We start from the raw sequence: 12,500 nt of genomic DNA on the forward strand, positions 1-12,500 counted from the left end.
TAACTTCTTGATATCCGATTTCAATATCTGATTTCATATTTTTGTAGTCGATAAGATGGTTTCAGACTTGGTTTCCGCAAAAGGTGAGAAAAATCAGACGAATGCATATTGGAATTTTTCGACAAAAATGCATTCAAATAACGGTTTTGAATGTATCTGGTCAGACGCGATGTGGGGAAGAGGGTAAAGGAGAGAGGAGGAGAGGAGGAAGGGGCAGTGGAAGAGCAAAGCTCGGGTTCCCTGCTCGGGAATTTATCATAGGCAGTTTTGAATGTTTCTGGTCGGACGCAATGCAGGGAGAAGGGGGGAGTAGTGAAGGCGAGAAGAGAGAGGGGAAGTAGAAGAGGAAGCATAGGGCTACCTGCTCGTGAAAACAAGTTAGGATCGAACTGAAATCCAATTATATTTTTTCATGTTCCAGGGGTATATATCAAGAGTTAATTACAAGGTGAGTAATAACTTTTCCAACTAAATCATAAAACAATACTTCAAAAAAACATTGTACATAATAGACTGCATATGTGGACTAACAATGAAATCCAATATTTACTAACAACGTTTGGTTTCAAGGAATTTTTCATTTGTGAAGTGAAGTGTGTTCAATGCTCCCAAGTTTAAAAATAGGGGCAATACCCCTGTGCACTCACCTGGAAGAAAAATGACACTGAGGAGTTAGTCAACATGGGACAGAATCGTCAAAATGTCCCAATGAACCAATGTTATAGCAAATACCTATTGTAGGACGCAACCTCACCCCCACCCGCCGTAAATCCCCTTCGACCCCGATGTTTTTTAATGTCGTGAACAAACGTTGGTATGATAGTTGTGGTCAGGTGTCATCAAAATTGCGTGTGGTTTCTGAGAGGAAAGCAAACACCTCTTTGGGGGGATCAACAAACCCCCCACCACGTAAACTCCCTCCATAGACCCCCTCAGACCCCAATTTTTTTTTTTTTACGACTGAGAACAAACTTGGGTATGTCACAGGTGATGAAGGTTGTGGTAAAGTTTCATTGGAATTGCATGTGCAGTTTCTGAGAAGAAAGCAAATAGAAATTCTGGGGGGTGGGGGGGGACCCCTGTAGCCCTCCTTAAGACTCAATTTTTTTTTTAATGCCATGAACAAATTTTGGTACATTCAGATTGTGGTAAAGTTTTATCACAAAAGGTTGTGGTAAAATGAAGGTTGTGGTAAAGTTTCATCAAAATTGTACGTGTAGTTTCAGACAAAAAGTTGCAAGTATTTGTGGACGGACGGACAGACGACATGGCATCCCATCAGCTCCCAGGAACTACGTTCCAGGTGAGCTAAACATGAATGACATGTCAGTCAAGGCAGGTCCTTCCCCCTCTTAAGTCAAGTCAATCAAGTCAAGGCAGAAGTAAGTCTCTCCACACCCTTTCCCCCTCCTCTCTCCTGTGCAACATCCCCTCCCCCAACCCCTCTCCCCTGTATCGTGTGCATGATGAGTGGGGAGAGGAGGGAGGGGGAGAGAAATGAGAGAGAAGGAGAGTGTGGGAGGAGGTGGGAGAGGTGCATGGACATGCATTCACATATTATGTGAAGGAAATAAAGTGAATATAACAGTTTCTGGATCTGGGCAATTGCCAGTGAAAATTTTGCAAACTCTACGTGCAGCATCCAACTCAAGATGTCTAAATGTCATTCATGTCTATGCCCGTGGGCTTCCCACGGGTTTCCCACAGTATTAAATAAGCTTCCTCTAAAAATGTTTTTCTTTCTGATTAATTTTGAGGAGGCTTGTTAAATGTGCAAGCATCCCGACAATCAGCTTTTTTGGAAGAGGCTTATTGTAAATACAATGATAAATATGCAATGAAAATATTTACCAAAATAAACTTTTATCCATATTTGGATATGTTGTGAATGCTAAAGCTTAAAACCCCAATTAAGATTGTGAACAGGGGTGGCAGTATTAACTGAAGAAACAAAAAAGTACAAAATAATTCAAGAATTTTGTGCACCTGCAAAATAAAAAATATATATATTTGCAGATGTCTGATGTCTGTTTTAAGCCTGAACAGAATGACATAGCTTCAAGATGCTGCAAGATATTTGGAACTCACAGATTGTATGCGCTGGTGACATTTCCATCTGCAATGCTTCGTCGCCAGCAGATCGTACTGCACTGGCGTTTGCAGACTCAGAATTTGTGACTTGTATATTTGGCTGGAGTGGAGCAGTGGGTCCCCGGTCATCAGCAGTGTCTGGGGTGAGGGGTGTCCGAGCCTCTGGAGTCACTGAGATGGTGCCGTCACTCGATACCGGGGCAGAAGTCATGTCCTCAGATGAAGGCTCTTCAAGATGTGCCATCGTAGTTTCCAACCGAGGGCCCACTAACAAAGTCAGTTGCAGAAAAATTAAGAACAGGGAAGGAAAGAGGAAATAAATAATGCTACATTGAGATAAAGAAAAGAATCGAGAGAGCAGTCAGGATTCTGCAACACGGTACTTTAAACAACTCGACCCAGGGCAAAAGACAAAAATTTGATTACGATACTATTAAACAATAACTTCAAATTTATATAAATAATGCTACATTGAGATAAAGAAAAGAATCGAGAGAGCAGTCAGGATTCTGCAACACGGTACTTTAAACAACTCGACCCAGGGCAAAAGACAAAAATTTGATTACGATACTATTAAACAATAACTTCAAATTTATACAGTGTCGCAAAAAAGTCTGAGTCCAATTGCTAATTTATTAATTTAAATGTGATAAAATTAATTGTCATAATATGAAACCAAAAGCATTTTCCAGGTTTCCATGAGAGAAGCAAACAAAAAAGTTAGATTTCCATGAACACCTCAGGATATCACACTTGTTATAATAGAAAAAACAAAAACAAATATCTTTATAATTAATAGTGTGACCCTCTTTTGTCTTGTGAGAACTGCCTCAACTCCATTTGGCATTGATTCAATGAGCAAATGGATGATGATAGAATCAAAAAAAAAAAAAAATTCCCCCCAGTTTTGTAATGCACTCGGGGCACAATCAGAGTGCTCACACAAAAAAAATCTCTCTCCCATATGTATTGACCTTCCATTTATGCTGTTAAGATAAAGTTTCAATCAATAGTCATACTATATTGGAACTATGGTGTGTGTGTGTGTGTGTGTGTGTGTGTGTGTGTGTGTGTGTGTGTGTGTGTGTGTGTGTGTGTGTGTGTGTGTGTGTGTGTGTGTGTGTGTGTGTGTGTGTGTGTGTGTGTGTGTCATCGCTGGAATGCAGGAACTCATGCACGGAAAAAAAAACCCATAAAACAAAATGCGTACTTCAAAAGCACACAAGCATAAGAGGCTATTGATGAAAGGTTTTCTCAGCTAGTGTGGGTAAGATTCTTCCGTGATAATACTGATATGAATGCAGTTCACCGCTGTGATTTCAAAATTAAGTCTATAAATGATAACATTATAGTTTATTCACAAACCGGTGTTTGTGCGATTATCGTGCTCCTCCTACACTTCTGGGCTGAATACATCCAGACTTGCTCGATGGGATCAACATAACCCTATTTTACGTATAGGGAGTTTGTGTCTTTATCAGTGGTCTTGGAGTGAGGATGGGGAGGGGGGAGAGGGGAGGGATGAAGTAAATTCTCAATGTAAATGTGTATCATGTAGCACCACCTCAAGGTGGGGGAAGGTATTACAAGTACACACCATTTACAGAACAGTATTCCTGTTGCCACGTTTTCCAGTGCAGCGAGGTGTTTTGAATTATGAGGAGGAATGTTGTTGCTTCATGCACGCAAGCCAGGTTTTTTTTTTTGCCTAAACACTGCCCAAATGAAGATGTGCATCAGAAAAACATGTTGCAAGCTTGGAACAAGATCTCACGTATGCCAGGTACTCTGCTTGTAATTTACAAGTTGTATCATAACTCGTAACTTAAATATTAAAAAATAGATCTTAGGAGGAAGAGGAAGAGGAAGAGGACGAGGTTCAGGAACGTCCAGAATTTCCTCAGTTCCAAACCATTTCTGCTGCTACTCATTGGAGAGCCTAATTTAAAAAAAAAACAATAAGTGTGCATGTGTCATTGCTTTTTCTTTTATCCTTTATACTCCATTTCTCTTTCTTTATCTGTCGGGAAGTGAATTCTTGCAGAAAAAAAAACAATGCTTGTAAGGCCCACTTGGCTGCACCTGGATGGGTTTGAGGGTAGAGGAGTTGGAGTTGGTATCAGTTGGTATCAGGAGTTGGAGTTGAAACGCAAATCCTATCCAGGTTCCTTCTGATGACTCCATCTTTGATCTTTCCAGATTCTGCTTCCTTCTCATGACTCCAATGCAGTATTTCGTCTTCCATTTAATTCAATTGTAAAGATGTTTGTGCACAATATTTTTTATTTTAAACCAATAAAATAATGCAATGATCAAAGAACATGGTCATATGAGCTGAAATAATATTTACGGAAGTAACGCGGACTTCCAATCTAATTTTCTGTGTTGACATATTGATACTTCACCAAATGCTTCCAAATGGAAATCAGGAGGACTGGATATACATTGCTGTCACTTTTTATCGTGGCTGCTCTGGTTGGCAGCGAGTGCCCCGGAAGCAGCGGAGGAAAGTGTGGCATTTTTGTATGTGGAGGAATTACGTTGCTCAGACAGCACAGCACTCGTTTGCCAAGGGACCTGAGTTTGATTCCCAGTCTGGACCAGTAATTTTTCTGGAAATGTATGTACAGTGGGGAGAACAAGTATTTGATACACTGCCGATTTTGCAGGTTTTCCCACTTACAAAGCACGTAGAGGTCTGTAATTTTTATCATAGGTACACTTCAACTGTGAAAGACGGAATCTAAAACAAAAAACCTGAAAATCACATTGTATGATTTTCAAATAATTAATTTGCATTTTATTGCAGTTGCCGACAGACCGCCGATGAGTGAGGAAGTGAAAGTGAGCGCCGTCGAATTTTCGTTTTTGACAAAATGGCGGAAAAACTTGAACAACGCCACTGCATCAAATTTTGTGTAAAGCTTGGCGATTCCCAAGTGGAAACGATCCGCAAGATTCAACAGGCCTTCGGGAACGAAGGAATGGGCACCACACAGATAAAAGAGTGATACAACCGCTTCAAAGATGGTCGCACATCAGTGGAAAATGAAGCACGTTCTGGGAGGCCATTAATATCCCGAAATGAGATAGTCATTGACCAAGTGAGGACCCTGCTGATGCAGGATCGTCGAATCACGATCGGAGAACTTGCAGACGAGGCAGGCATCAGCAATGGATCTGTTCATTCCATTGTGACTGAAGATTTGGGCTTAAGGAGAATCTCAGCGAAGTTCGTGCCAAAGCTGCTAACGACCGAGCAGAAGCAACTCCGTTTGGAGATCGCACAGGACATGCTGGAGACTGTGAACAGCAATCCCAACTTCATAAACACAGTGATCACTGGCGATGAGACCTGGGTTTATGGGTACGACCCAGAAACCAAGTTCCAGTCATCACAATGGAAGCATCCAACATCCCCGAGGCCAAAAAAAGCAAGGAAGGTCCGCAGCAATGTCAAAGTCATGCTGACCGTCCTCTTTGACTCCAGTGGCGTGGTTCATCACGAGTACGCACCACACGGCACAACCATCACCAAAGAGTACTACCAAGAGGTACTGCGTCGCCTTTGTGACGCTGTGCGACGCAAACGGCCGGACCTGTGGGCAGCGGTCAATTGGCAGCTTCATCACGATAACGCACCCACCCATTCTTCACATTTGATACAGAGTTTCCTGGCATAACACAACACACCTGTGCTTCGTCAGGCTCCCGACTCTCCCGACATGGCTCCGTGTGACTTCTGGCTTTTCCCCAAGCTGAAAATGCCCCTGAAAGGGACCAGATTTTAGTCCAGAGAAGACATCATGTGGAATGCGACAGACCAGCTGCGCGCCATCCCAAAAGAGGCGTTCCAGCGCTGCTTCCGACAGTGGCAGAACCTTTATGAGAAGTGTGTGGCAGCCCAAGGGGACTACTTTGAAGGAGATTAGTGTAAGTTTGTTGTATCTGGATACGAGTATTTTTTATGAACAAAGGTCGGATACTTTTTGAACGCACCTCGTATATATACATACATACATATATATATATATATATATATATATATATATATATATATATATATATATATATACATATGTGTATATATACAGCTCTGGAAAAAAAACAAGAGACCACTCCAAAAAATTTTTAAATCAGCATCTCGACATGAATGGCAGCCATTCCATTCCAGTGTCTGTTGAATTCCAACACAGGCACACCTCATTCTACTTCGTGAGGTACAGATAAGGTGATCACCTGAACCGAATCTTATTTAACAAGAAAAAGTATAAAAACCACTGGTGCGGTCATCACTATCCTCTTGCAATAGGACTAGCTGGATGGCAAAAACAGCGCTTGTAGTACCTCAACAGTAATTGGAATCAAAAAAATAATTATTGACCATGCCAAAAGAGTTGAAAAGAAAAGTTTTGAGTGAGGAAAAGAAGGGTTCAATTCTGGCTTTACTGGCTGAGGGATACAGTGTGTGTGTGTGTGTGTGTATGTATATATATATATATATATATATATATATATATATATATATATATATATATATATATATATATATATATATATATATATATATATATATATATATATATATAGTAGACTCTGCGTAAGTCGTCACCATCGGGACCGAGAAAAAAGTGCCGACTAAGAAATGTGACGACATGCGCGAATGCGAACATTCATGATGACTGTGGGGTGAAGGATGAAGTCGCGCGTGTCCTGGACACATATGTGTGAGAGCCGGCTATTGTACCAAAAGGAAAACGCAATCCTCGGGGCATAGGTGGGGGTGAGTTGGTGAGTTGGAACGTGATCAAGCAAAGATGGAATTCATGAATCAGTTTCTCAAAAGTAAAGATAATAAACAACTCTGTAAGACAACTCGTATACCATCGGTGATGGTATGGTGACAAATTACATGACACACAGTCATCGTGGTGATGATGACCACTCAATGCCTATGTGTAAGTAAGTGCGGTAATGTACAAAACAAGCCAATATAAAACCATGATCGGACTTCAACACTAAGCTCGATCGATCCTTTACTTCTTCACGAAGTAATCCGTAATGTTTGACTGCCTCAAACTCTTGGGCATCTGGTGCATGAAAAAGGATTCAAACCGGTCATTGTATTCCATGATGTTGGCTGGGCAATCCTCCACCGAAAGACAGTATCGGCCGAAACCGAATATTTGGCTGAGCCGACATTTGCCGAAACCAGATGATGAGCGCGTCATCGACATCTTCAAAGGACACACATTTCACACTTCCCACCGGCCTCACGATCTTCTCCACTTGTCCAAATATCTTGCCCTTATTCTTCAAGATATCGTTCAATGTCTGCCGTTTGATGTCCAACTTCTCAGCTATGTCTGTTTTCTTCATCAGTGAATTTGCCTCGCAAAACTGGATAATGTCGCATTTTTCTTGGTAGGTTTTAGTTGTAAGCTTACGCTTAGTTGCCATTGTCCTGCCTGCAGTGCGATCAACGTGTGTACGCAGTTATAAATAGCCTATCACTGGCGGTGTACACCAATGAGCGAGCATCACGATTCCATGAAATCGGGCTTCTCACGAGGCAGCAGTTCCGTGTGACGAGTTAGGAGTGGTAATTTACTTGAGTTTCCATTACGTGGGAATGGACAACATCTGATGACTTAGACGAAGTGACGACTTAGAGATGACGACTTACAGAGGGATGGCCCTTTATTCAAAGGGATTTAACATGAGATAAATTCGGGACTTTTTGAAGCTGCCGACTTAGGCGAAGTGACGAGTTACACGCTGCCGACTTACACCTCGTCTACTGTATATATATATATATATATATATATATATATATATATATATATATATATATATATATATATATATATATATATATATATATATATATGTGTGTGTATACATTTTTTGCCCGACCAATGGCTGAACAGAGGGTGGCGTGGCCACGCCTCCAATCGCGTTTTGATCCGCATATTTGCATATCATCTCCTCCTGAGACCAATAAAGAGACGAGCGCAAGGCGACTCGCGAGGAGAGGGTGGAACTGGTGGAGCAAAGCGTGAGTTGGGAGAAGAGCGGGCAGAGCTGAGTGGAACTGAGAGAGGGGGAGTCGAGCTTGGAGAGAAGTTGCGGAGGAGTTGCAGGGAAGACGGCGGACGGCGACAAGGTCGCGGTGTGGGGGTCGCTCGACTCGTCGTGAGATCCAGGCCGGCCAGCCATACCTCTCTCCCTGAGCATCAACGATTTCCCCCCCCCCCATTCGTGCTGAGATAGTGCCGAGGGGGGTCCCCGTTCCCCCCCCCACCCTAAACGTGGTGCCAACGGGACCGCTCGCGCGGAGCACGCCAGAGAGGACTCGCCGACCACGTCAGGGCACGGAGTCAGGGCGCAACTGCGCGAACATTGCGGCTTGCCCGCCATCGCGTCACGAGGACGCGGGTAAGACCTCCCCAGTCTCGTGGACCTGGCCGATCTTCCGGGATTCATGTACATTTGGTCTACTGGCCTGTCTGCCTCCTTGCCTGTGAGGGTGGCTTTCTTCCTTTGCTTTTTGCGTAAATGCTTGTGGTGGCGCCGTCTTTCAAGTAGAACGATGTAAGTGTTGCCGTGTGTACGCGTAGAGTCGGTTTTAACTCTGCATTTGCTTTTGTTGCATAATTGTATGGCTGTAAATACGTGCGTCTGTGTGTGAATAAAATGCTTGCTTGTTGAACTGTTCCCGCTCTGCTTCGTCTCCTTCCTTTTTATTGACTCTCCATCCTGCATCGCGTAAGAGATTCATAGTGGGTTTAAAACACCCGGTAATTAATCGGAACCGTCAAGGTCGACGATAACTCCGCTCGGTTATTCCTGTAATACGGAACGAACCGCTTAAGCGGTTCGTGTCCGGAGTCGGCCTGTTGCGTGGTACGATCGCCCGGTCGACCACTCGCGCAGGCACTTCGGTCGGTCGAATTTGGCGAGCAACCCTATCCTGCGCGGGTGACCAATTGGCACGATCGTGGTGAGGTTAAACCCCCACCCGTGACTGGCTCCGGGCGATAGTTCCCGGAGGGTCACAAATGAATTGTCCGTCAGGTGGGCAACGTGCCGCGATGGCCGATCACACGCCTGGGGGGGGGGGTGAATTCGCAACAATATATATATATATATATATATATATATAGACACATATATATATATATATATATATATGTCTATATATATATATATATATATATATATATATGTCTATATATATATATATATATAGACACATATATATATATATATATATATATATATATATATATATATATATATATATATATATATATATATATATATATATATATATAGACATATATATATATATATATATATATATATATATATATATATATATATATATATATATATATATATATATATATATATATAGACATATATATATATATATATATATATATATATATATATATATATATATATATATATATATATATATATATATATACAGTAGTACCTCTACTTACGAATTTAATTCGTTCTGGGAGTAGTTTCGTAACCTGAAACCTTCGTAAGTAGAGACGCCTTTTGAATGTAAATGCGCTAATCCGTTCCAAGCCCCGCAAACTTTGGACATTTTTTTTTAATAAATCATAAAAATGCATCAGAACATGAAACAAATACATGTTAAAATTAGATTACCGCACAATAAACAAAAAACGAGAGGCACATAATGTAAAAAACAAAGAATAAAGGAAATAATAAAAATATTCATTTACCTTTTAACTGCTATTCTCGTTACTTTTTGGCCTCTGTTTACTGGTCCTTATCAGCAGTGTTTTTTGCCTCGCGTTTCGTGAAGAATTGATCCAATGACGTCTGCTTTTGCCGGCTTTTAACAATCCGTCGGAAATGAGCGAGGCAGACATCGTCATAGTGCGCGATAGCCCGACTTGTGAACACTTTTTCCGGGTGATTCTTTTCAACAAATTCCGAGACTTCATGGAATTTTCCTAAAATGTCTTTGATTTGGGGTGATGGAATAATGGCTGCCTCTTCCTCCTCCTCCTCTTTGAACTCCTCCTGCACCGCGGTGTGTTGCATCACCTCCAATTCCTGCAGCTCCTTCGTCGAAAGCTCCTCGTTGTGCTCCTGAATCAGCTTGTTGATGTCCTCCTCATCCACCTCAAGACCCATGCCCTTTCCCAGCGAAATAATTTCGCCATGGCGAAGAACAGAGTGAAGTCCAGTCCTCCTTTTAAACTTCTCGAACCACCCACGCGATGCCTTAAACTCCTGGTGTAGTCCTTGCGCCGAATTTCCCTCGCCTGTATCCTCCTTCACGAGGTCAGTGAAGATGGCCGTTGCCTTTGCGCAAATTATGGCCTCTGTCACTGTATCACCAGCGATCTCTTTCTCCTTTATCCACACGAGTAACAACCTCTCCATCTCATCGTTCACTGCCGACCTCATCTTGGAAATGACAGAGAGGCCTTTGGAAGGAGCCGTAGCTTTTAGGGCTTCCTTTTGTTTTATTATCGTGCCGATCGTAGATATATTACGGCCATATTCTTTTACGAGATCAATCAAACGCATCCCCTTTTCATACCTTTCTATTATCTCTTGCTTTGTTTGTATGGCCAGAAAAACTCTTCTTGTTTTCTCCTTGTCCACTTTTCTTCATTGCTTTCTTGGGGTCCATTGTGAATAAAAGTTACTGTAATCCACATGCGTACTGTACTGTAACACTGTCCGAGCACTTCGTAGCGGGACCATAGACTGTATACAGTATAACTATATTTACAGAGCGGGACGGGGACACGAAGAGCATGCTGAGATACACGCAGATGCAAAGGGTTGCCAGGCAGATTTTAGGCGATAGCCAATGGCAGAGCAGCTAGAAGTTTGTTTACGTTCGGGAAACTCTGGGAGCAGCGAAAAGTAGCGCGTACTGTACTGTATTTTTGACTTCGTATCCTGAAACGCCTTCGTAACTAGAGGCAATATTTTCCCGTTCAGGCGCTTCGTAACCTGAAACATTCGTATGTAGAGACATTCGTAAGTAGAGGTACCACTGTATACATATACACATACACATACACATACACATACACATACATACATATACATACATACATATACATACATATACATACATACATATATATACATACATACATATACATACATACATATACATACATACATATACATACATATATATACATACATACATATACATACATACATACATATACATACATACATATACATACAGACACATACACATACACATATATATATATATATATATATATATGAAGACCACAAGGGGAAAACCAGAGATGTCACTTTTTATAAACTTTAGGGTTATTGCACGTGCCAATACATAAGGTTTCCTCTCACAATATTACTTGAACAAATAACCAGGGGAGTCACATAATTTATATGGTATAAAGTTTAGCCTTGCAATGAAAAAACAAGTGTTGTCAAAGCTGAACAAGTAGAAACCCAGAGTTGTCAGTACTTCACTCCTGGTTATCTCCCTTTCATTCATGTTAACTGTTCCACCATAATATTTAGAGTTGAGAAACGAAAAAATGAAAGGTTGTAAAACTTTCACAGCATAAACTCTAAGCACGACAATAGCCTATTTGGTTATATCATGGGCTCCGTAGTTGGTGCATATCGTGGTTCAAGCCTGGTCAAACCTTTATTGTGACTTTTATGGGACCCACGCCGTGGCTTAATGGTGAGCGCGTCTGAGTACCCATCCTCATTCGATGTACCCACCGCCCAATCAACCTGCTTAGGTATATGAGGGAGTCACATGAGGTGACTTCGGCTATCGCGGGGGTGGTTTATCCTTGGTTTCCTCCAGGTTTTCCATCATATTAAGTAGTACGGAGTAAAAATGGAGAATCCGTCGTCATATAAGCGAAATACCCTTGAGTACGGCTTTGAACACCAATCAAACAAAAAACCAATGACCGTTTAATGTTGAAAAAATATAATCTGTGATCACCAAAGTCATGTAATGTATGCTAATAACCAACAAGCATGAATTTGCGACACATCCTGGGATAAAATTGCATGGCAATTATTAAACAAGGGAATAACCAGTGATGTCAGTTTGCAACATTGCTTCGTTCTTTGCTCTTAAATTAAATAACACAGAAGCTTGGCAAATGCGACATGCTTAATTTGATCGGCCAATGATCACTCTTCCTTTTACTGGAAAAGAAATCTATGACAGTTATTAAACAGTCCACCAAAGTCTTGAAACTTTGTTTTTCAGTTTCTTCAAAATTGACTTATCCTGACATCTCTGGTTTTCCCCTTGTGGTCTATCTATATATATATATATATATATATATATATATATATATATATATATATATATATATATATATATATATATA

The 12,500-nt window shown here is 41.2% G+C and overlaps 1 protein-coding gene across 11 annotated transcripts in view; it reads right to left on the bottom strand.

Annotated features, from left to right (window-relative positions):
- The window catches only part of HUWE1 (HECT, UBA and WWE domain containing E3 ubiquitin protein ligase 1), a 428,879-nt gene that overhangs the window by 145,314 nt on the left and 271,065 nt on the right, over positions 1–12,500 (bottom strand). For all 11 annotated transcript variants that reach the window (XM_085898286.1, XM_085898280.1, XM_085898284.1 and 8 more), the window contains one exon: positions 2,089–2,358. In XM_085898286.1, the coding sequence (XP_085754412.1) occupies positions 2,089–2,358 (270 nt within the window). The remainder of the gene's footprint in view (positions 1–2,088; positions 2,359–12,500) is intronic.

Source organism: Eptatretus burgeri, chromosome 10 (assembly GCF_056783735.1).
Source record: "Eptatretus burgeri isolate ZD-2024b chromosome 10, Ebu_testis_v1, whole genome shotgun sequence".
NCBI classification, from domain to species: domain Eukaryota; kingdom Metazoa; phylum Chordata; class Myxini; order Myxiniformes; family Myxinidae; genus Eptatretus; species Eptatretus burgeri.